The sequence below is a fragment of the Mugil cephalus genome, chromosome 5 (assembly GCF_022458985.1).
Source record: "Mugil cephalus isolate CIBA_MC_2020 chromosome 5, CIBA_Mcephalus_1.1, whole genome shotgun sequence".
NCBI classification, from domain to species: domain Eukaryota; kingdom Metazoa; phylum Chordata; class Actinopteri; order Mugiliformes; family Mugilidae; genus Mugil; species Mugil cephalus.
Window position 1 is genome coordinate 19,287,081 of NC_061774.1, and position 25,828 is coordinate 19,312,908.

General features: G+C 45.0%; 1 protein-coding gene across 1 annotated transcript in view; it reads left to right on the top strand.

The window, feature by feature from the left end:
• Positions 1-25,828, top strand: part of tenm1 (teneurin transmembrane protein 1) — a 174,913-nt gene that overhangs the window by 42,690 nt on the left and 106,395 nt on the right. The window contains exons 4-5 of the mRNA XM_047584620.1: positions 12,797-13,040; positions 20,494-20,732. Of these exons, the coding sequence (XP_047440576.1) occupies positions 12,797-13,040; positions 20,494-20,732 (483 nt within the window). The remainder of the gene's footprint in view (positions 1-12,796; positions 13,041-20,493; positions 20,733-25,828) is intronic.

Consider the following 25,828-nt stretch of genomic DNA (forward strand, 5'->3'; position numbering starts at 1 on the left):
GTAATGCTGGGAACCAAGGGATATCCAGTGCGTGTCAGATAGAGAGTGTGCACCGCGATGGATTGATGTCAGTCAGTTGATCGCTGTGTCAACCAGAAACCCTTGATCCGTCCGCATATCCTCGGCGTCAGTCCCTCGTCTGCTGTGTGTCAGGAGAGCTAATTGATTACACGTGTGATCCAACGAAGATCAAATGAGAAGTTGCTACTTAATCAGTAGGCAGAAGCACTGACCTCATGAGCCCGTGCGTCTACTTCCATCTTTTTCATTGACTGGTGTTTATTTATTCAGATCTCGCTACATATGGTAGATGCCCTAAATATCACGGGCTTTTTAAACCACGTTTCATTCCATGAGCATCCAGCAAAGATTATGACAGTTCATTTAAATTAATATGCAATCATAAATCCAGGCATAGTGGAGAAATTGCTCGTGCTCCTAGCAATTCCTTTCCTTAACACACTGATCAGCCACACATTAAAACCACAAACCATTGAAGTGAATAATACTGATAAACTCATTACAACGTAATGTTCTTCCGCGAAACCTGGACTCCGGCATTTATGTGGATGCTACTTTGACCTTTGATCTAACATCACCTGAACACGGTTGCACATGGCAACGGCATTGAGGTGTTCCTTGCATCTCGTTCCTCCATCCCAGATATGCGAGCCAACCATCCACGCGATAAAACGTGACACACATTACACCAGGCCATCTTCTACCATTGATGCACGGTTTATAACTGACGGAACCAGCATTTAATTTTTTTACCCACTCTGAACACTGGCCACCCTTCTGTGCCTTGGCCAACCACGTCTCTATCCTTGGTTCACCACATTGATAGTACTGACCACAGCAGCCACACAAGAGCTGCAGTTGTGGAGATCCCCTGACCTAGCGGTCCAGCCATTATAATTTGGCCCTTGACAAAGCTGCTCAAATCCTCCCATTTCTCCTGATTTTAACACACTGCTTTTAAGGACAAAATGCTCACTTGCCGCTTGATATATTCCACCCACTGATAGGTGCCATTATAACGAGATAATCAGTGTTATCACTTGAACTGTGACTGTGACCAGTCAGGCATAAATTTATGGCAGATTGATGTATTAATTAAAAAAAAAAAAACACCATGTCCAATGATATAAAAGCTTAATGAATTAGAATGCAGTACAATATCCCAAAGTTCAACATTGGGAAGTTAACTCAACTCAGACAACTCATTAAACTTACCAAGTATAATGGCTCTAAACTTGATAATGAAGGTAAAAACTGACACAATGAGATGTTGTTGAGCATAAAAACCGAGACGCCCGATCAGGAAATCAACACTGTACAAACTTTTAGTCCAAAAACCCGTTCGTCTCGTGAGTGGTTGAAAATGCTCATGGTTTCCATGCTAACACACAGACATCAGGCACCATTACTGAATCTTAGAGTAAATATTGAGGTGCAAAATTCCATCAATATCAAATACATTCATGATGAAATAAAACATCGAGAACGAACCGGATCAATAGCGCATGAAAGCGCGTTTTGTATGTGGTGCGTAAAACCGCGTGCGGGGGAGATGCGCTCACCCCTGCTTCAGAGAGAGGCTCGCATGCGCCTTTCCTCCCTCGGTTTAACGTCCGCGTACAGAAGGGGTCACTAAATATCTTGTTTTCCTCTTCACCTATCAAAGAATCCACTTGAGTTCAATAAGTCAGCGAAGGCCAACGGCAGCATGGGTGAAGAGAACTCACAGGAGAAGGAACGAGAAAGGATTTGCCAGTGTGTGTTTTTTTTCTTTTTTTTTCTTTTTTGAAAGAGAGAGATGTGATTGGGAGGAGGAGTGATATTGTAGGTATCAAGCGGGTCTTACAGCTATTCTGATTGCATCTCTCTAGCTTTACAGCGATACGGACATGAAGAAATGACTCAGAAACGTTTGTGCGCGCGTGTGTGTGTGTGTTTGCGCCGCCGGCATGTATTGAGACAGCACACGACTGCGGCGTCTTATCTTGGTTAACGTTATTCCTTTGTCTCTCCGGAGGCACGCGGGGAGCAGAGGGCAACTGCAGTCTGATGTGGGGCATCTGTTCCCACATTTGTAAGTTTCTCCCCGTGTGTGCGTGCGTGCGTGCGTGATTTTAAGAAAGACAGAGGGACGGAGAAGCGGAGTGGAGTGCGAAAGCACATGCGTGTGCGTGCGCGCCGTGATCGGTGTGATAGGTGCGGTCGGTGGAGTGGAACGGCAAGATGTTGCTGCAATAGAGGGCAAGTGCCGCCTTGTCACCGGTCTGTGTTAATGTTGACCCGGGGGCGGGGGCTGCACTCACCTCATTGACCGCAAGATGGCCGCCGGTCGAGTCTGCAGGTGGTGCTGAAGATGCATCTATTTCCTCCTATTCCCTTTTCTTCGCTCCCTTTGTATCCATATCTCCCTCCACCATCTATTATGTGTTCCGGTCGGAATACCAAGCGGCCCCTTACTCTCTCGGTTATTTCTACCTTTAGTCACACTTGCCCTCTGCCGCACATGCATATATACAGTACGCACACCTTTGTAAATGCTTTCCATAGTGTAATCTCAGTGGGGACATTACACGCATAATCTACTCTATAATAAGGCTCCGGTTGGCCCTGGATGCCTGGTAAAGATAGGAAGGGAGATGTGTTAATTAGTCTCATTTACTGGGCCAGCTAGTAAAGAGCAGGACCCCTTCACAGACGACCTGCTTCTCCTTGACAAGGGCTACAGAGTTGCTGATCAAAGTTTCACATGGTAAACCCCCCGGGGGCCTCTAGGTGAGCTAAGCCCGAGCCAGTGGTCTTCTTTAAGCGAAGAGCACCGCCGGTAGACGTTTTGGGAATAGGAATTATTGACTGGAGCGGCGTGGTATGGAAATAGTGTCTCTGGTGTGCCATCATCGAGACGGAAAGCTTATAGTACCCTGATTTATGAGTGCTGTGGAGAACTGAGTGCTTCATAAAGATTTGCCGCTGGCTGAGATGGAGTAATCAGCGAAGTGATCTGACTTTGGCGCATTACAATTCCGACGAGTTGTAAAGTCAGTCGCAACGTCTCGACTTTGCCGGGTTGGACAATGCCGCGTGGAAGGAGTTACAGGCTAACTCTGGCCCTCTGTCAAGGTCATATGGATTAGAAATGATTGGGTTTCCAATACTCTTCTGGGGAGTTCTGCATGATGAATCATCACTCTATTCCAAATCGACACCAATTAAGAAGGGTCTGTTTATTCCGCTGTGGGACATGCTGTGGATGTTCACTCGGAACCGCCTTTCTCTTTTCGCGAGCAACACTGTGGCATTTGCGGGGATTAGCACAGTGTGCGTGTGTGTGTTTGTGTATGTCGTATCCGCGCGCGCTCCCCCCGTGCGCTCTCGTGGTCATATTTCTTTTCAAGCTCGCGGATTCGCATTCTGTTTGCACACCCGTGCGTGTCCGTGTTTGCGCGTTTGTGGAAGAAGCGCTGGCACGTGCGTGTCTACAGTCGTGTCGCTCAGTGTTTACTGTGTAGCCTCGCGCTGTTTGTGCCAGCAGCTTCATGTCTGTAAGGCATGCTATATGAAAAGTGAGGTTGTGGAGCCCAGTGCCGGAGCCAGTGAATTCATTTGCATTCATTCCACTGCCTGTCTCTCCTCAGAGCCCATTCTAATTACCAGCAGCTCAGGTCTGCTACAACACTGCGCATACTCTCTCTTTCTCTCTCTCTCTCCCTCTCTCTGTATCTCTCTGTGAAAAAATGGGCTGCTGCTGCTGCTGCTGCTGGTGGTGCATTCCTGTAGCTTTGATACCACTCTCTCTTTAGCCTGCCAGGAATCGCTTCATGTTGGTTTGTTTGCTGTCAAGCCCAAGCACTTTCTCCTGTTTTAATGTCAGAGTTGGAAAAAAAAAAAACACGTAGCGTATGCATGTGTGCGTAGGAGAAACTCCTCCTCCAGACTCCGTGTGTGCTTGTTGTGATTGTTTTGGGGCCGAGGGAGATGCAGCGTGTTTTTTCCGCGCACAGGAAAGCGCGCGGGCAGGAGAGAGCGAGAGAACTGTGAGGCTCGTGAAGGATGAATGTGCCCACTAATCACCGGAGTGACCATTGTGGCGTTTCACCTCCTGAGTCTCGAAACACCTTGTCACGCCCTCTTCCCGCTGATGCAAATTCCCAACCGAGGCCGATAACTCACGCGATGTCGCGGCATCACTGAGCACGCACCGAAAGCTCTGTCGGCCACTCATGTGCACACGCGGATGTATGATGTGCACCGTGCACGCGCACAAACACCCGCTCCAGCTCCATGGCACGGTAATGACCGGGCACCCTGCAGCAGCGACAAGGTCAGGAAGGATCAGGACGCTGCCGTGCTCTCAGGAGAGATCAGCTGAGCTCAGCTAGCTACTCTTCCACTATAGGCTACATCCAGCCCCAACCTGAACCGGCCCCCGTGAGAAAACTTTTGGTCGGCTAGCTCGCGTATGCAAAACATCAGTGGATTAATTCGGAGATTTAAAAACGGATCATTCAAAAAAGACCACGGGAGCGCGCTCTCCCGAAAATGTAATTTGCGCGGAGGCCCCCGCAGTGAAGCGTTTGAGTGATGTTAAGCCTCTCGCAGTGGAGCCGAGATGCTAGACTCAGGAGGCCTCGCGCGCTCTCCAGGGAAATGCTACTTTCAGAATCACCTGCAGCCTAAACATGATTGTGTAGTCGCTTTCGGAGTTGTTTTTGGAGATGGGGGAACAAACAAGCAATTATACGAAACGCGCGCGCGGATATACACCTTCGCATACGTCGCGTACGACGCGCGCGTCGCGGCTCCACGCGCACTAAGTGAGTCCTCCGGTATGGGAAAGAAAAAAAAAAACCCCAGATGATGCATGGCTGCTAATTATCAGGCTCTGTATGAAAATCGACTGGGCTCCGTATGGGAGGGAGAAGCTCTTAGAGCACTCGGTTTCTTCATTTGTATTTTCTTGCTTTAATTGGACAACATGATTGTGTCACTTTGTTAAATGGAAATCCCACCGTTTATCCCTGTGTCTGCAGAGATGAATCAATGGCTGTTTTTATTCTAATTGCTGTCTCAGAGCCCACTGTCATCAGTGTAATTATCAGTGTTTCTGCCGCCATCACCGCTGTTTTCATCACCATTGCTATCACTGTTATTACTGATGTTATCGTCATTATCTTTGTTATTTCCATCACCCCCAGCCAGCCACTATCAGCCGCATCATCTTCTTCAACATCCTCATCGTCGCTATGATCATTAGCAATATTAGTCCCCGGTGCCGTGTGTTCACTATTCTTATTATCGATGAAACCATCCTTCACGGCGACTTCATCAGCATCATCAGCAGCCAGCCGGTGAAGGGAGTCATATTAGAACTTATAACGTCTGATGAGATAATGTGCTATCGCTGGTCAGCAACTCCGTTTAGACAAAGACAAATCATCGCGGAGAGTCAGATGGTCAGCCGAGCCAGGATCCCATCTCATTACCACAAGAAAGAAGAAGAACAAAACCCAGGCAGCTCTAATTTCGGTTGTCTGACCTTTTTATGGGGTTAATTATTTATTTCATCGAAGCACAGCAGTGGAATAAACTTTGTGGCAATTTAATGCAAGTCAATTAAGAAGTGAAAAAGATGAAAAGCTATCCTGGGGGAAATTATTAATCTTTTATTTTTAGAGTGGGGCGGATGGTGCGCTTTTTTTTTTTTCTTCACCGGGCCCGGCCCGACTGCAGCGTTAAATGTTTTCGAAAGAGGCCGCGTTCCTCCCTTAGACAGACAGGTTAGATATCGTTGAGGTCAGGCTCTATGGATTTTATACGGCTTCTGTGTAATAGGTGAAATTAACTGTGTGCTAGAGTGTTGGGCACAATAATGAAGCGAGGGTGAAAAGAGGAAGGCGGGGGAGAGTGAGCAAACACAGGAAGCAAAGTAGAGGAGAAAGCCTTGCTGAAATATTAGGCTTTAATATTATCACGTCTCGTGCTTTTTATGGTTTGCTTCACTTCAAATGTGGTGGTCTCTTCTTATTAAAGAAGCTCTGCGTTGTGTGTGTCCTGCCTCCACACTTGACTGTATGAAAATTAGCGGGGTGAAGGGTGGCCAAACATTATTAATTATTTTGGTTTGAACCTCCTTTCTGAGTTAAATGGCGAAGCATTTCCTTTAATATCTCAAAGCAAAGTGGCAAACATAACGAAAGTGGTACAAATGCAGCCAGTCTTCCGTTTTAAAAAAGCGGCGCAATAAAACACAACGGTTGCAAATGAGTGAACACAGAAGCAAGCTGATAGGAATCATAAAGCCCTGGTACAGAGGCTGAACAGCAGCCCTTTATACATGCACATGGACCCTTTTTTTTGATGATGATTTGATGTTGATTTAATAAAGTTAAAATGAAGGATTTTCTGTAATGAACAAAGATGAAATATGTGTTTGATTTTCACTTATTTCATTTCATTTGCTTTTTAGCTTTTTTTTTTTTTTTTGAAAAGTTCTGCTAAGACCGAAGTTTACAACGAAGGGAGTTCCCCCTCTCCCGCAGAAAATGGTGCTCCTCTACTGCCACTTTCTCAGTCTACAGAAGGTACAAAAGAAACCCAAATGTGCCCTTTGGCGTTGTAGCAGCGGTACATCAAGTTTGCAGCTGACTCCACCAGCCAGTAGCCAGTAGCCAGTATTAGATACTATTAGATACAGCTAAAGTTCATACTGCTTTCAGGCGACAAGAAGCTTTGCTGCTAACATGTGTTGTGACCTTTCACTAAATCTAAAATAGTTTTATTGCCTTAACCTAACAAAGTTGCTTTGGTCCCTGCACGGATTCTAACAAGAAAAACAAAACTTGAATCCCAGTCTCCCAGTGGTTAAAGGCCTATGATTTCTGGCTTATTTTAAGCCGCCACCGGCCCTCCAACTTCCTTGCAATGACGTCACAATTTGATTCTGATTAAACCTCGGGCCAAAACCTTGGTTCATGGGGCTCATGCTCAACCTGGTGAGCTGCTGGGCTGTCCCTGGAAGCTTTAACGGTGCTTTCACACCGAGGCTGATCCAAAAAGCGTTTGAAAATAGGCAAGTGGACTTGTAGAGATTTTGAGAAGACGTTTCACCGACCATCTGGTTAGCTTTTGGTGGGTACATGTGGGTATAACCCATAATGGACACTAGTTGTGTCTGTTTCTGATGGGTTAGGGTAGGGTTAGGGTTACCCACAAATGTTCCTATTTAAACCTCAACTTCCCACCAGTCCCTTAGAACTGGAGAAGCTACTCTGGTGAGTGGTGAACTTCTTCCCCAAAACTCACCACCTGCCTTTTTTCCAACGCTTTCCGGATCTACCATGACCTGGAAGACTGAGAACATTCACAGACACCTAAGTCGATGTCCCGAAACTGGAACCCCAACCCCTGTTCTTTTGGGATTGTGAGAACACACGGACCGATACAACTGTCCTTGTAATTAGAGTACACGGCCGAGCAGTTTACCCGATGCATCTTCGGAGGAGGAACTCTCAGGTGAATAGGTCGTTGGCTGCCTCCACTTGTGCGTAGCCTAGATGCTCGATCAAACCGAACGTGCTGTTCACCTGCAGAACGCTGGTAACGTGAATTACACAACAGTAACAAATGCCAGCGCCAGCACTCGCTGCTGATGCTTCATTTTCTGTTCAGGCTATCTCTCGATATTCTGAAATCCTGCATAATTATGACCGACCACAAAGCTGGTGTCGAGGCCACGTCAGAATGATGTCTAATTTGATCCTGTGAACACGAGCTGAACCAAGGTTAAACGTACAAATCGGAACAAAATACAGATGTAGAAAAACACCCTAAAATTAGAAACACTCGATGTTTCACCTGAGCGTTTGCTCTCTGCCGTTATCATCGTTCAACACGAGAGGCAAAACCAGTGCATCAGAGCCCCGACACCAAAGGACGCCTGGATCGTCTCTTTGTAACGCCCTGAGAATAGATTTATTGTATGAATAGCAGCCAGGTTGGCATGACATGTCCTCTAAGTGGTTGTCCAAAAGCAGAGTGGGCAGCTGACCAGTCGAAGCAGGCTGGGCTTTTTCGGGGAGGGAGATCTTAAAGAGACAGGAGCTAAAATGGCACGTTTCAGGCAGAGGGTGAAAAGAGGCGGCCATTAAATTAGTATAATATAGCCTCTCTAGTCAGTTTAACCTTCACATCAGCTCCTGTTGTTGTTTTTACAGGGGCAGTTTCCTAAATGCTGCTTTTTAAAATGTCTCTGGCCTCTCCCAAATCCCCACATACAAGTAGCCCTGAACTTCTATCATGTTCATCAAGGCCAAGAGCGAAACACTTTTATGAGCGCGACGAGCCTTTCGGGAACAGGATTATTTTGCAAACATTATCCATTTTTCATTCATTCACTTGATATAGCCACTTGTTAATAAGGAGATCTGCGCAATCGTGACGGCCATTACCCCTCTGCTACCGTCACACTGTGCATGTGTACGCTCCAGTCATTTTATTTCTCGCCTCACTTCATTAATAGGCCGTGACGTTAAATGTCCAAATTGTCATAAATAATTTCTGCGCTATTTTAGGTCCATCTCACCAACAGTAATGCATTTTTAATACCTGGCCCAGATACCTGTTACCTGTTACTCTTCCCACTAAATCCCCCCAGATTTCCCGTCCGCCGACTATAAAACGCTTTCCCTCATATTCCACTTACGTAACCGAAAGCTGATGATTCCAGGAAAAACATCTCATAAGCGACTTTCCAAAAGTGTCTTTTCTGGAGGGCTAAGTCCCAGAGGAACCCCAGGGCAGAGGATGTACTACACTGTCACGACTGTCATCTAGAGCTGTAATGGCCCCTCCCCCGGCCTCTTTCTGCTCCCCGCAGACTTGATTTGATGTTTCTGAACCAGCAGACTGGTCTGCCAAATATTGCACGGCCCCTGCCCTACATCGCCATGCCTATTTAGGTTACATTTACTATTTAACACAACATCACAGCTCGCGTGTTTGATGTGACTTGTGTGAATGAGTGAGAGAAGTGTTTCTGCATTTTTTTTTCCTTCCCCCCCCTTTTTTTTTTTTTTTTTTGCATTTGTGTGAGAAGAGAGGAATTGAGTCAGTTTGTGGATCTTTGGGAGCGCGTACCCAAAGCTGCCTTAGCTAAGCCTTCTAAAGCACCATCTGGCAGCCAAGGCCTCTGTGTCACCCTACTCACCAAGATTACATTCTCCCCTGGCCTTCCATCCTCTCCCCTTTCTCCTCCCCCCCCCTCACCCCCCTCCCGTCCCCGTTGCGCTTTCCTCCCCTTTCGCCTGGCAGCAAACACAAATGTAGCAGGCGAAGGTGTTATACCTCAGGTTTTCCAAAACCGGTGAACTGGAAATAATTTGACTTGAGAGGCAGAAATAATTTGGATTTATTATATCGCTTTCAAAGCAATTGTGAGCCATTTGGGCTGAAAGGAGTTTCTCATTAAACCGCTTTTTTTATTATGAGAAATATTTGAAATAAATTTCGAGCGCCAGAAAATGCAAAAAAAAAAAAAAAAAAAAAAAGTTGAAAAAACAATTGATCTACAACTGACCGCATCCTTTCGCTTTTGTTCGGCAGCGCATGGAGCATATTTAGCATTACAAATCTTTAAATAGCTTCTCTCTTTTGGGATTTGCATGCACGGTTTAGGATCCAGTGTCATGTTTGCAGGGAGACCACTGCCCAATGCAAACTGTGTACGCAAAACACCTCATAGTGTTGATGCCCCACATGCAAATGAGCACACAACGTCAAGTCGCACACAGCGGGAGAAAAACAAAATAAAAAAGACATTTTTACATACACTCAGACATGATTATCTTATATATAAAAAAGTTCTCTAAAATGTTTTGAGGCAATTCTGATATTGGCTGAAAATGTTAACTGAATTGCTCCAGGTTGAACGACAACACTGAAGTGCTCTGAACATGTGAATGAATCCATAATAATGACCAAATATACAGTATCACGACTGCGGAAAGGCCATTTATGCACTTTTGGTAATTAGGTATTAACATTTTTCGGTAACTGCTTTGTCAAATAAAGGATCTAAATTCTTCTTGAGTAACCGTAACATTATTCAGAGCAGGCTGTAGCCCGAGTCGCCGGCTGTGTTGTGATTCAGCATCACCTTCGGCTGGCAGGTGCTTAATTTGATGTGTCAGAAAAGTGAGCTTCGGAGAAATGTTCTCATCGACTTATTAATATCTAATTGCCTTGTATTGTCCTCAAGCTACCGCAGTGTATCACAGCCTGAATCAAGTCTGAAATCGACAAAGTTGCGCTGTGAAGTTTGAGGCGTAATGGAGTCTGGAGCGTGTAATGCGAGTTGCCAATTTGTGTGTCTTAGGAAAGCTCGGCAGGGTTTTTAAAGGGGGGAAAAAATAACTGCTAAAATCATCCAGTATCTAGAAAAAAAAAAATAACCGTGAAAGCAAGGGATTTCTGGCCGGACTCAAAGGACTCCCCTAGTGATGAATCAGATAGGCTGCTAAAAACTGAAGCACCACTTTAAAGCTCCTGGTGCATTACAATGGCACACTATGCGGCAGTGCTCTAAAAATGTTCAGTCAGTTTTCCCTAAGCGTGTAATTTTTAATACTCAGAGGTGGTTCAGACGAAAATAACATCCATTTTCCACATCCATTAGTTTAGACTAAACAGCACCTCCAGGTGATGACACAAATAACATTTCCTGTCATTTCGCTAGGCCTTAAATACTCAGCTCGCGCGCAGCCTGATTAGCTGCTGGGATCATCAAGTGATTTTGGGGTGGTGATAAAGAAGCGGGCCGCATATGGCGCGGCGCGAAATAATATAGTTTCTCGGGAGAAAATGAATTCTTAACGTTCGCGAGGAGACGCGCGCGCGCGCGCGCGAGTGGGAGCGAGTGAAAAATATGACAGCGTCGCCTGATTAAAAACATTCACGGGCTGCGGGGATGACACAGGCTTTCAGCTGTTACTCCGCGCAGACATGCTAAACATGGTGAAAAAATAAAAAATAAAAAGTTTATGTGTTCGTCTGAAACACGCCCCGCCCATGCACGTTTCGGCGAAGACGTGAAATAAATACGTGACGTGAGTAATGGCGTGTCAGGAGTAATAAAGGGATCATTTCATTGCATTGGGATGTGAAGAGTGGAGGGAGGGGGGAAAAAATATTTTATTACATGGTTTGGAAATGTGGCAAGTACAATTCAGACTCGTTGGAAGGCCAATAGGCAGTGACGCCTCAGGAGGGATTGAAAAGAACAGAAAAAAACAACAATTTCTTCAAAGGGTATTTTGACAGCCCTCACACAGTTATTCTGTAAATAGTTATGTCAAATATGGAGATGTATATACAGTATAAGCGGAGGAGATGTCATCATGACTTCCACTATAACAATCTTCAAAATGGCATTTCTGCTGGAAACATTACAGAGAACTGCGCTATCCTCCCGTGGTATTCTTACATAACTGCTTCGGCATACATCTTTTAAATGTGAAATTTTAACCGCAGAGAGTCATAAACCCGATGTGCCGCGTTGTGTGTCACCCATTGCCAGACATGACACGGCATTGCTTCCCGCGCAAAAGGCGACGGTGGCCCTGGCGGATGTGGGCGCATGTGCGCAGACCTCGTGTTATGGAAATGGTCTGCGATAAAGTGCTCCATTACCGTTTCCCCTGCAATATCTGGAAGAGAGGTTGCCTCAGTTTTAAACGGTAACGGTGTAACCGGAGTACGCATTCTGGAAACATGACGACTTTTAGGGGCCAAAAAAGGCATTATTTAATTCTTTAGTTTTCTCAGTTTTCATCTGGCGCGTGTCATAAAATCCGCTGGCTGCGGCTATCCGTGTAATGCTTAAACTTGAAACGGGAAGGCTGTGATAATCTCCCAGGTGGGATGCATTTCCTGATGGCAAATTGTTGCTGACACTTTGGCAGCAGATAGATCTGGGGGGCCAAGAATTCCTGGCTAATAACAGATTCTCGTTGACAGACTCCTTACCCTCTGCCTTGAAGCTAATGTTACGTTCGCGGTAAACGCCCGCCGGACGGAGCTGGACCTTCCCGGGGGCGAGGGTCTCGCCTGGGCCGCGGAGCCTCTCCGCAACCCGTCATGTTGTCTTCTGATGGGCGCGCGGAAGTGCATGCAAATCGGCCTCGTTTGCAGCCACACGCCCATTAAGCAAACATATGCGCTCACGTAGCAATTGGCAAAAACTGTAATTAGTCTATGCTCGGTTTTAGAAAACAGACGAGGGGAGAGCAGCGGGAGGGAGAAGGAGCGAGAGAGAATGATAAATGGTGGGCCGAGAGAGCAGTAGCTGGACCCGGAGGTTAGCGGTGTGAGGGAGTTGCAGCTGGCTAGCTCATTCCGTCGAGCTACAGATCTCATAATAAACATCACATGGGTAGTTTGGGCTGGCGGGTGCAGATTAAGCCGGAGCTGTTAGCTCTTTAAAGACTGCTCAATGCTGCAGCAAGCCAAGATCCTATTTATAGGGAGGCTGGAAGTGTATCAAAGCAGGTAGGAAGGGAAGGCGCTGGACGGGGACACTTTTCAAGCTGATTTATGTCCCTCAATCAGTGTAATAACAATAAACTGTCAACTAACACGCCACTTTTATTTGTAATTTACGGTGCGGCGCTCCTAATAAAGCTATGTTTATTTCTCCCCTGTCCCTCCCTCCTCTTCTTCCCTTTGCTTTTTTTATTTATTTATTTATTTTTTTTTTTCTCCCCTTCCCCGTGCCCCGGCGCAGAGCTGCCCAGCAGTCCAGGTGGCCAGTTCACGTTCCGCCCGCTGCCCCCGCCTCCGCCGCCGCCCCACGCCTGCACGTGCGCCCGCCCGGCGCCCTACACCCAGGTCAGCCTGCAGAGGAAGACCATGCCGACGCGCTGCCAGGCCAGCCAGGGCAGCCAGGGGCCAGACACCGGCTCGAGCACAGACCAGGCGCAGCTTCACAACAGCTGGGTGCTCAACAGCAACATCCCCCTAGAGACCAGGTAAGAGAAGGCGGCAGCTAATGAGGGCGTCCTCCCAAAGGTTATTTTATGTTGTTTAGAAGCAGATATTCGGAGCACAAAAATGGACAGCTCCGGAAAGCTTTCAGTCGAAACGCGCAGGTGTCATGAAATTCCTCAAATGAAAATATCTTCAAGGCAGAGCACCTTCCCTCAGCGTTACGTCACTTTTCTTTAATCTCACAAATGAGGATCATTAGATTAAAGAAAGTTCTTTCATCGTGACTGGGACTTGGCAGACTTTCGGAATTTGTTAGGAAAATCTGAGTGGAATGATTAAGAATGAATGTTGGACTAAAGGATTTGTTAGGATGGACATGTTTTGCATGTGTTTAGAGCAGTAAGTGGAACACCACGCAGGCCTCTGGGGTATTATTACAGGACTTTGCGAACCATCAAAGTCATAGCGAATCTCTCTTTTTCTCCGGGATTCTTTTCATTCGCCTACCCCCTGCTGCAGAGAGAGAGATCAACCAGTGAGAAAGTTTAAACTTTCCAGAATAAAAGCAGAATCCAGTTCATGTAGCAGAAATGTGTTTTTTTTTTTTCTTTTTTTTTTTACACAGGAATACATTGAGATTCCGACTCCAATTTCGGTTGTGTGCTTCCAAATGCTCGGAGACGAGCTGCTGAAATCTCATCCCATCAAACAGAATTAAGCATTTGCTTGCTGCATAAGTAATAATTGATCAGAGAATTATTTAGGCGATCCTCATTTGTGAGGCCGCTTTTTCGAGAAGAAGCAGCAAGGTGCAAAAGAATATGTTTGCATGTTTAATGAGAGCCCGGTGCAGTAGCTGATTTCTGGTATTATGAGTGAGGATGAGATTGGCAGGCTGCCACGGCACAAGAAGAGGTTTTAATAAGTTATGCATTAGGCCATAATTAGATCTTACCTCATTTAAAGGAAAGGAAGAATAAAATTAGATTCAGTGACAATTTAAATTAATCACTGGCCAGACACGAGTATCAATGTGAAAGACTTGTCAGGGGTGTGTTGTAATTACATTACTGGTCCAAGTGTGCTTTAAATGAGAATTCACCATAAACAAAATTCACGCTTTCTTTTTTTTTTTTTTGTTCTTGCGATATTTCAAATCATTCAGATAATATTTGCTGAGCATAAAGAACTTTCTCCCAAAGAGGGATGGGATTATAAAACACAATTTCCGCAGCGGCTCAGTATATTGGATGGTGCCTTTTTGTAGTAATACATTTTTGCATTTGGGACTTTATAGTCAAATAAGTTTCATTTGATAGTAGGCTATTAGTTCTGAACCATAAAATGTAATCATATTCATAGTCAATAGAATAGTGTCCCTTCATAACATAATTCAGATATTATTGGCTCTTTCTATCTAGCTTTGGAGGGGGAGACCAAAAAAAAAAAAAAAAAAATTCTCGACTGCTTAACTGTTTTGAGTAGGATTTAATATTCAAGCGCCCACCTCTATCTTCTCCATCACATTCTCAGATACACCGCTAATCTAATGATTTCATATCCCTGCTCTTACCGTGGCATTGCTATCAGCTCCATCTCAGCCCCGAGATTAAAGATTTATCAAGTATTTACAAACTCGGCACGTGGGCCTGTGCCAAAGGAATCCTAAGTGACGCGGTGACCTTAATAAAAAATGGCAAAATTATGGACGATATCTCTCGCCGTCGAGCAAACTTCCATTTTTCCCTGGCGCGCGTCTGATGAATCTGTATCGAAACGTATTGACGTCGCGTCGGCAGAGATTAAGATTGTTTGAAGTGCGCATGGATTTCCTTTTGGGCTGCGCATCCGTTATGTTTCTTGAGAGGGCAGCTCGTGTAAGTGGAAGGATGCAGATATGGATATTCAATATATCTGACTGGGTCTCACACTGGGTGTGTTAAGAGGCACAACAAATGTTGGGGCTGTAATGAAATGACCGATGCCCTGCGTTCTCTCCTTCCCTCTTATCGCTGAGATGTAAGGCTGCTTAAATCATGCGCCCCTACACCGTGAAATCAGCCCTTTACACACACAAACGCGCACACGTTACATCTGCATGTACCTGTGAACAAAGGCCTCCGCCTACGCACACACACGCACACACACACACACACATAGCCATTTGCACTTATCCAGGTAGAGACAGCCCCTGGGCCAAGTCTCCAACCTCCTGGAGAGCGGGAACTCTCATTTTCTTCCTGTCTCGGGGGAAATCTGCCCTCTGATATGAATTCGGAGCTTCCTGGGCGTCGCCTCTAGATATTGTCTGAGAAGATCAAAGGCACGGAGCCAAGAAGAACAGAGAGGCGCTTTTTAAAAAGCGCCGCACAAGAGGAATAAAGTTCCACACGCGGTGACAAATGCAATTTCTCCAGATGGATCCTGATCCCTTTTGTTCTGATCCAGCTTCGGCGGGAAACGGTGAAAGCGCTCTGGCCTCAAAATACGTGAAACAGGTGTATTCGAGATCGTTCCTGTGTTTTATTTATTTATATTTAGCTTTTTTTGTAAGAACCTCTGCTTCTCTCAGTGCGTGCGTTTCCCGAGTTCATCGGCTGAACTGCCATTGACCCGAAGGTGTGCCTGGTGTTCCTCGTGCAGCCCCTCCCCCCACCTCCACCCCCACCCCCCCACCCCCCCTCCGTGTCCTCCACCTGACACGCAGCTTTCAGCAGAAGCTGAATGAGTGGATGGAGAGAGGAAAGGAGGCAGACAGCGAAGCACGATGAGGCCACACGCTGCGGACGTGCAGTAAGCAGACCACACACAAAAAAAAAAGAAATAGGCTGCAGATAAGTGGCCAGATGAATAACGAGAGGACTGAAGTGAATAAGGACTTTAAAACACAAGGACAGCTCAACTCCCAATAAACCTCAACACTAATTACATCTATTATTGAGACTAAAGAAATTTACTTTAAAAGACGTCTCGATGGGATGAGACTTTTTTTTCATGCTCTGGAATTGCTCCCCTTGTCCTATTTCTTGACAGTGTTATTTTATCTTCTCATCCTGTTTCATTACATATATACATAAAGCCTTCCCTTTAATACATTTCAATCTAGATGGATACATTTCCAACATTTTTTGGACAGGGCGCTTCAATGAGCTTTACTCTGACACGATGCCAAAAAAAACCCCACAGGTAGACATTTCCTTAAACTCGCACACTGCTGGCAAAAAATCCGGCTTCAAATTAAAATGTGTTGTCAAAGGCGGAATAGAAGATGGATGTGGCTTTGCAATACGTGAGGGCCGACGGATGAGAAACGGGGCGCCGCATTACGGTGTCCATCGACGCTGTCAGTCTCCCGCCCGGCCCCCGCTTTAATGGCTCGTCCTCCGAGGGCCGTTCGGAGACCGGCGACCTCACACCTCTCGGCGCACGGGCGGGACAACACTCACGGCGAGCCGCGCACATGCCCCGGCATATCGCGCTCGCAGCTGGCATTAACCTCTCGGGGCACTCACGCCGCTGTTGAAATCCGGGAGCTCAGATATTTTGTTGTTGTTTTTCTCGTTGGGAAATTGCACACACACAGACACACACACACACGCGGAGCATAAAACAATGAGTCATACCTGTTTTCCGCTTTTGATGTCGTCTCCAGTAGCCGTCCTTTGTTTCCCACCACCAGCAGTCTTTGTTTGTCTTTTGATGGGAGCCACTGTGGCCAGAACAGGCTGGAGCTGCTCATAATTGCCTGCCCGGACCCACTTTTCCAAGCCGCATAATTTCCTAGCCCCCTGTACTTCTGCTTCCGCACCTGACACCGTCCAACCTCCATTATCCAAACACAATATAGATGAAATGCGACCCACATTAATTTCCCCCTCAGCTTACTTTCCCTATCGTCGTCTCCCATCTAACGCACTCCTTCTTTCTTTCTTTTTTTTTTTTTTTTTTTCACTTAATGAAAATGAACCCCATCTTCTTTAACTAATAGAGTCGTATAACTTAAGTAGTCACTTTGATGAGTCAAAAAAGGAATAGGTAAAGCATTGATCCTTGGCAGCCGGGGCTGTTGGATTCCCTTTCATACGAGTGCTGCTCTGCATTACAGTAGCGGCTCATAATGTTGCACCCAAGAAGCACTCGGTCAAATTAAAGCTTCTTCTCTGATGGAGGACTGGAGGGAAGATTTAATCCTTTAATAATTACCCATAAAATGTTGGTATCATATATTGCAGTTTCCTGCGTGCATTATGTTTCCAGACTGTTTTCTGCAGTTCATAATGCGCTAATTTTGAGTAATGTTTGTGTTTCACATTTTTTTCCACATACTCCCAGAGTTCATTGTGAGACATAAATAAATTGCAAGTGAAGTCGTGGCGCTTAGGGACTTCCTTTAGACTACTTTTCTTCCTTGATTTAGCTCCCAGTATAAATTTTTGATGATGCATTACTTGCAAGTTGAAGAGGCCACTTAGATTAAAAGCGCACAGATGTAGCCAAACATGCAGGACATTAACCGTTTAGCTGAATTACATACTTCTGGACGGCGCTGAGAGTTTATTTCGACAGGTGAGGCTTAGTAAGGCTGGGCTTTCACGCAGCAGCAAAGTGGAGCACTCTGTTCTGGTCGTGTGATCTATGAAACCTGCTGTATTCGTCGGCTGCAAAATAGCAGGAGAAGGGGTTTCTTCCAAAAAATCTCCCACCTTGGGGGCTCTTTAAATGAGTTTCAGTCAGGCGTACTTCAGAGTGAGACCAAATTCCACTGAGTGCAGATTTGCATAAATAGAATCAGAATAAGATACATGATACCTGAGAAGAGATGATGTCTGTGCTGTACTAAGCTAATTGGCAAAGCACTGAACCTCTGTCCTAGATAGGCCCCCACAAAGAAACAGCCTCCAAATTCATATTGAAATTTAGAAAGGCACAGATAGCGGTCCCAGAGGTGGCAGGTAGTTTGTGGAACAGAGAATGCGGAACGGCTCCCTCTTCATGCTAAGATTAGGACAGCAGTTAATTGACACACGGGCCCCTCCCTTGAACGGCGCGGTCGGCCAATCCGAGTTTAACAGCTGCAGCTAAGCCTGGCGAGGCTTTCGAGCTTTCTCCACCTGCCAAAGTGATGTGCACGGTGCTGTGTTAATAGCCAAATGCTGCATTTAAAGAGTTTGGAGAGTGCTTTTTTTTTTTTTTTCCTCTTTGCTTTTTCAGACCTACTAAACCATGGGTCTTCAACGTTTTTCAGGCCGAGGATCCCCAAACTGTTGGAGAGATTAAGTAGGGACGCCCTACCTACTATATGTGTTCTATATTAAACCCGGCCTAGTACTATTTGTAAATATAGATTATTATTATCATTTTGCATTCAATATTAACTGTAAAAATAATACACAGGTTCAAATACTCTTTTTATATATATACCTGCACTGTTAGCTTCTCTTCTACTAATATTGCTTCTGGGATTTCACCTGGGAACTGAATAGGCTCTCTCGGCCAATAGCGGGGAACCCGAGAGTTAGCGTGTAATATGCGGCCTTTGGAGTGGCTCAGCAGCGACAGGGGACAGGTCTAGTGTTGCACTCTGTGTCGTTGAATGTCTCCATCCTTTGCTAAAATATGTTGGTTTCATGTTAATGTATATTTTAAGAACTTTAAACTTTGTGCAGGAAAATAAATAAAATGTCTAAAAAATATCTAATCAACCAAAGATTTTGCGGCCCCACTGCAGTACCTCCACGGACACCCTAGGGGTCACGGACCTCCTGTTGAAAACCTATGAACTAAACCCAAAGGATAGGAGCAAAGTGACATTAAATAGTGGGATGTTTCAGTTAGAAGTAATCTGAATTATTAGCATGTGTTGCTAACTAGTTGCAACATTCTTCCACATTCAGAAACATTATAAGGTACACAACTGCATTTGACAACACAAAGTAATCCTTCATTTACATGTTTTCTGCTTAGAGGATACTGGGAAAGGTAGTTTTAGCCTCAGTCTTTTAGTAGAACAAAAGAGTATTTAGCAGAACAAGTCAGTCGCCTCCAACAGGTGATGTTTGCTGAACGAGCTAGCTTCAACTGATAAAATAACTCAAATTGCATGTACTGAAAGGAATGTTTTGTCAAAGCAATTTATTAATAGTTAAAAAGGATATTTAGTGGTTAATCTGTACTTAACACTACGCTAACGAAATTAGCAAAAGACTGACGGGCATGACAAGGAGGGCGGGGTTTAGCTAAGAGTAATGCCGCCTTCAAATGGAAACTTGCGATTCATTCTTTTCAGCCATTTACACAATGTTTGCGTTCAAGTGATAACACCGGCCTCACTGCTGCCTTTAAATGGAACTCCCGAGCTTTCGATTATGACATGGGAAGCTGTGGACACAAAATGCTTGGTGTTAATGAGCCGTAAGACAAGAGCTGCAAGGCAGCTGTTGGCGTCTGCATGCCTAGGTGTGAATGTTATGGGTACATACACTGGAAGCTGGTGCTATGAAGCGACAAACTAATGCCCAACGCTTGTTGTTCCGTGTCGGCTGAACTGACTTTAACTTGAGTTCTTTGGTCGCACCTCTTGACGCGTTAGCCTGTCATTATATTTGCTTCGCCCAAACAATTGTTTACATGCACAGCTTAATGGAGCTATGCTCGAAATCCAACTTTCTGAATGCAGTAGTGGAGAAAATCGAACATAACATGTGCTCCTCCTCAACACCAGGTGGCGACATGTGTCTTTTCAGCGGGTTAATACCATGTTAATACGGCCCCTCATACAAAAAACAACCAGATGAATAATAGTACAGCTTTTTTAATCTTCTGGTGCAGATAAGATGCGCACTATCCCTCAAGGGGGTTCCCCTACCGGCTCTGTTTACCTTCTTCTTCTGTGACCGGCTTTCTTGGATGTTTTTGTTCTGCGGTCATGTGCCAGCGCAGTGGTTGTGGTGCATGCACACACGTGTTATCCAGTTAAAAGTCCGATTAAGCGTATACATGCCGGAGAAAGCGGATTTCCAATCGCATTATCTGGGTGTCTTAATCAGATAAGAAGAACTCTGAATTTAGTCGGAGTAACGTGTTTACATGCACTACATTTGTCCACTTACAGTCGGATTAAGGCGATAATTTGTTTTTTTAACATGCATGTAAACGTACTGATTGACAGAGTTGGAGCTTTTGTGATATGAACGCACCATCACAGTTCAGCAAGCTGACGACCAGTTACCTTGCACAAAATGCACAAAGACACATTCATTCAGTTTGAGAAGCAATTTTCCCAAACATATTCTAAATGTATTAAGAAAAACCCAATTACCATATATTAATTCTGCAAAAAAATAAACGCCCATGGGCTTTTTTTCGAAAAACACTTCCCAGGTTGTGAACACCACAGGTACACATCGACTCTTCTAGGGAACAAAGTAAACTCGACGTTATTTGAAGGTTACAGGATAGAATCACATTTATTTTCTGTGTTTTTTCCTCCCACAGGCACTTCCTGTTCAAGCAGGGGTCCGGTTCCTCAGCTCTACTGTCAGGGGCGGGGCAGGGGTACCCGCTGACCTCCGGCACCGTGTACTCACCGCCGCCCCGGCCTCTGCCTCGCAGCAGCGTGACCAGACCACTGTTTACCTTCAACAAGCCACACCGCTGCTGCAACTGGAAGTGCACGGCCCTGTCCGCCTCCCTCCTCACCCTCACCCTGGCCCTCCTGCTCACATACGTCATCGGTGAGTGAGCGCGGACGTCGGGCGCGCAAGTCCGCCCCCGTTCCCGCACGCGCTTGCGTGCTAGACGTGTGCTTGTTTGTTCGAATTGTGGTTGTGAAAAAAAAAAAAAAAAAAAATTAAAACGTCCTCCAAATCGGAGGAGAAGCTAGGAAATTGGGAGTCTTGTCAAGAGGCCGTCTAATTAATTCCAAGGAGAATCAATACAAGAAAAAAAAAACAGAAACAAACTCTAACAGGGAGTTTTACACATACACATTGTTACAGGTATCAAAGGGTAAAAAATGCAAGAACAAAAGAAAAGAAAAAGGAAAAGGAGATCGATGTGGGATCAAAGCGTGGCTGCTGAAATTTTTATACTCTTACTTTGAAGCGGTATTGCATTGTCTTCAAAACCGTGACCCTGCTGTAGGATATTCTAAATTGTAAATTAGCTGTCCTGGACCAAAGCGCAAGAGAGTTCGTAATTATTCTGTGATGAATACACACCATACAGTACATTATTTGACATCTCTCTCCCGTCCCCCCTCTCTCTTTCGCGCTCACACACACACACGGAGCTACACAAACTCGTGCAATCAGCTCATTATATTTCCACTTTCCCCCACTGTGTTTTTATTACATTAATCAGTCCAGGTTTGTCTTATGGCCGCACCGTCCGCTCATTTTTATTGTTATATATTTTGTCGATGTTCATTTTTCATTTGTTTTAAAGTGAGGTCTTTCTGCTTAGCCCCCTCATTTATTATGCATTAATGAAAACTCTAGAAATTGCATTACTACAGTTCATTATGATTAGTTTTAAATCCCATTTATTTTGTGTTGTGTTTTTTTTTTTTGTGCAAACCAACTAAAACTAACAAGCACAATATTCCTCCACACATATGGACAAAATGCAGGAGGATTTCACTGAATGGGGTTGTATTGTTAGGGATCAAGCCACTCACCAGTTGATGCGAGCTCGTAACTCACTGATGCATCAGCAATAATCGATGCAGGCAGATTTTAATGGATCAGTATTGGCTGAAATACTGCAGATGGGAGACATATCCCTTTTTAAAAGTACTCTACTGCGCTGTTCTTCGTAAAGACGCCACGTCAATGCACAATCTTTTTCATATCATATCAATAATTTAAGCTTGTTGGCTTAAAACTCTAGAAATGGGCCCAAGTAGTTTATGGTGTTTACTCCTCCCACTTTAATATTTTTTTAAGTAAATGCATGTATTGAATTAGATCATAATCAGGAACCTGGAATAGCTGAGCTCCATTTTCAAAGACATTTTAATTGTAATATACTTTTAATTGTGATGGAGCATTTTTTTAAATTGTCCTTTTGTTTTGCCACATTTACTTCAGCAAATAAACCGAATTCCACCCCCGCCTGTGTTTACATTGACACTAGCATTCAGCTAATAATCAGAATAAGTACCCAGTCGGCTCGAATTAAAATTAAAACGTAACCACCTCAGCTGGAGCGGAGTGACTGAAAGTAATTTTCAATTGGACTGAGACAGATGGTGCAAAGCTGCGATAATCCGTTTAACGGGACAACATTAATAACCGTGTAAACCCTTGACCCAGTCTCTTCTCTCTGGGTGGAGTAAACACATTCTTTCTGCGCACGTTTGCCCCGCGGCGGGGTAAAGTCAGGTGACGCCGCGCGACGCAAGTGTCTTGCAAACAAGTGTTTTTAAAGAAGAGCGAAGCCAGATTTGACCCCGTCTGGGTCAACGTATTCTGTTTAATGAATTCAGTAGGGGGAAAAACTTCTTCTTCTTCTTCTTCTGTCATATTTTCCGGCAGACTCCACAGCGGGGCGGAAGCGCTTTCGCCCATGTAAAACAAAAACTATATTCTGACTGATGTTATGGGTCGTATGAGGATATTTCAGATGTATTAGTGTAGCTCCTTGTAAACAGGTCGGTTGAGCTGCGGTAATATTGCCCGTGTCCACGTAGCCGCGGACAGACTGCAACTGCAGATAAATACATCATATTCACGATCCTCCCACGAATGCAGATTAACTCCTAAGGCTTTTATGACTGACTTAATAATTATCCGAATCTTTCAAAACAAAAAAGTTTCTGAAGTTGATCAGTAGTCTGGGAGATCATCAGCGGAGCCTGTCAAAGTCAAGTACCAAATTTATTCATCGATCCCCCCCCCCTCCCCCATTGCATCAATTCCCTGTTCATTCTCAACCTTGGCCGGGCCCTCTACCGCAGCACTCCGGCTTCCCTCCTCCGCCCCAAGTGCACATATCCCAAACCCTCCACCCAGTTCATTTCCCTCCTGTGGTGGTGCTCAAGGTCACGCCGGAGCAGGCTGGGGTTTGCATTAATCACACACACACACACACACACACACACACACACACACACACACACATCACAGATATCGCACACACACACACACACACAGGCGAATCCATGCAGATTAATCCCCAGGCTGAACCATGCTATTCCATTAATGTCCCAGCCCCGGTAATTAGTGCATTAGTGAGGAGTGTGAGTGATGACTTGGAGACGACATCACCTTTTAATTGGTGTCATGCTCCACTCCTGTTTGGCAATGATTGATCTCCGCGTTGACGTCACCATGGCAACCACGCCAAGATGTATGGGACGCGAGCATAGATGATATGTCAGCCTGTAAATCAGAGATATTCAAATTGCAAAGATTAAAGTGGTCATGGACTTAATGCCTTTGTCTAGGGGGAGAGGTTGAGACGCAGGCCACCAGATGATTAGGTCCCCTCATTACATAATGATTCAGTAATTTTAATGAATTAATTAACAGCCACTGACAGGAAGGGGGAAAAAAAAAAAATACGCCCCAGTGGTGCTCCGCTTTCTCATCTTCATCAAACGATCGACATGCCGGCTTTGGCTGTAGTTATTGATTTCGAGACAGTCTCTCATTAAATCAGGTTCCATTGAATATTAATTCTTATTATCATAATGTGATACAAAACTAAATTAATTTATTCTGCCCTCAAAATATGATAATGGATTTTCTTTTATTCCAAATATAATCAGCTCCCACTAACTACCCCACTGTATTTACTTAGATAGTCGCTGGAGCAAATTCTCAGGGAGGAAAAATTGGATTTTTGATTGGCTTCTCCACCGCCACACGCTGCAATCATCATTTCGAAGCGAATGTACATTACAAAGTCTACAGAAACTATTTTTAAATCATTGCCACGCAACAGGCTTATTTGCCGCTTCTCTTTGTTTTGCTGATGGAAAGCTAAAGATGTTGATTTGAATATAAACACGGTATCATTATCTACCCAGTCTTATTAAAACCTCACCTGTTGGTTTTGAAATATTGATTGGATTGCGCTGCGCATTAAGCTCACGAAACTGTAATGGCCGCGTTGTGTTTGGTTTGGTGTTCGCTTTAATTTTCCGAACTATTTACAGACTAAACCATGCACCTTGATAGATGCCGTTTTCTTTTTTCTTTTCATGCGGCGAACTGAATCAAGACATTTGCAAATATTTAAAAAAGAATTATGACATGTTCTCTCGCAGCCGAGCCAAACCGGAGCCAAGCATATCCTAATGTTGGAAAGGTCCCTCCCGCCTCTCGGTGAAAATCGTCTTAACACAGCTGTTAGATTTGGCTCAATCTCCATCTTTGCTCGTGACACCCAGCCAAACTTCGCTCCGCTCGCAGCGATCATCCCCGGTTCCAGACGTGTAGCGGAGCTTGTAAGCGATCGTGAGTGCTCGGGCGAAAAGGCGGGCGGTAAAACGGTCGGGGCACTTGGAGCGGCTCCTGAAAAAGTCGCGCCCGCTAATTGAATAAACGCCGGCGACACTGATGATATTCTTTGACGGCTCGAAACGCACTTCTAAATGCCCACCTCGCGTTACCGCCAGCCCTCGAAGCTCTCCGTGACTTGTTTATTAAGTTGGTGGGGAAAGTAACCCGGCAAATAATGAGGCAATAATGTTATGTCTCCAATTAAGGTTTCCAATTAGCGCAACAATGGGACGATGCATGATTGCAGAGATAATGCTGCGCCTAAGTGATTGCAGTGTATGCCCCCTGTTGTGATTAGCTAAGGCAGTCCTGCTCTCTTTCTTTACTGCCCTCTTTCGTCTCCTCCCATACCCCCTGGTGTTGCGGGGCCCGTGAATAGCTTCGTTAATTTGTTTATTCCCCAACGTACCCCTCCCTCCTACAGCCGTAGCTTGTTATTAAACACAACACGGCCATCAGATATGAGGAGCAGGCATTATGATAGCGAGCGGAGCATTTAAGGAGAGATAGAGGACAGATTAAGATTGCATCTGTAATCTTGAAGAATATTGCTACCGACAACGCCGCCAGTAACTCATTTTCTATTTTAAGCCTCATTTAAGGTCAGCCTCTGTAAAGCCTGCCTGCCATTGCTCTATCATGCTGTCAAGAAAAAAAAAAAAAAAAAAGAGAGAGAGAAAAAAAAAAGCTAATTAGAGTATTTTCTGCATTAATGAATGCCTTGCTGTTTTAAACAGTTGCGGTCTTCAGTTGTTCAGTCAAATACGGGGAGAGAGGGTGGGACGTCTCGCTTATGAACGATAATCATCTCTATGGCAACAGGGAGAAGCTTCTGACGCAAGTGAAATGAGCAAGTCAGCACCACCCTGCAATCAAATAATCACCTCCAAATCGCATTTCAGCCACAGACAGACAGCGTGCACTTCAAGCTAAGATCGTCTTTATAGTTCAATACGTGTTGCTGCGGGGCACCTGGAGGTTCCATAAAAAGCCAAATGACTCGTTAGTGGCTTTAAGCTTATTACATTCATGCCTTTTCTGTCAGGAAATTGGCTTTCACAGTTTGATGGCAATTCAAAGCATCTGCCTTAAAAGTTACATATTAATCCCAGAGGTCAAACTGAGTACAGTCGCCAACTGTGCTCAGAAGAGAGAGGGACAGAAAGAAAAAAAACGTTTATGAGACCTAATGATTATTTTCGTTACAATAAATCTACAGATTATTTCCTTAATTTGGTTTCCCAGAGCCTAAAGTGTCACCTTCCAACGACTTGTTTTGTCCGACAAACAGACCGAGACCCGAGATGTATTCTGTTTACAAG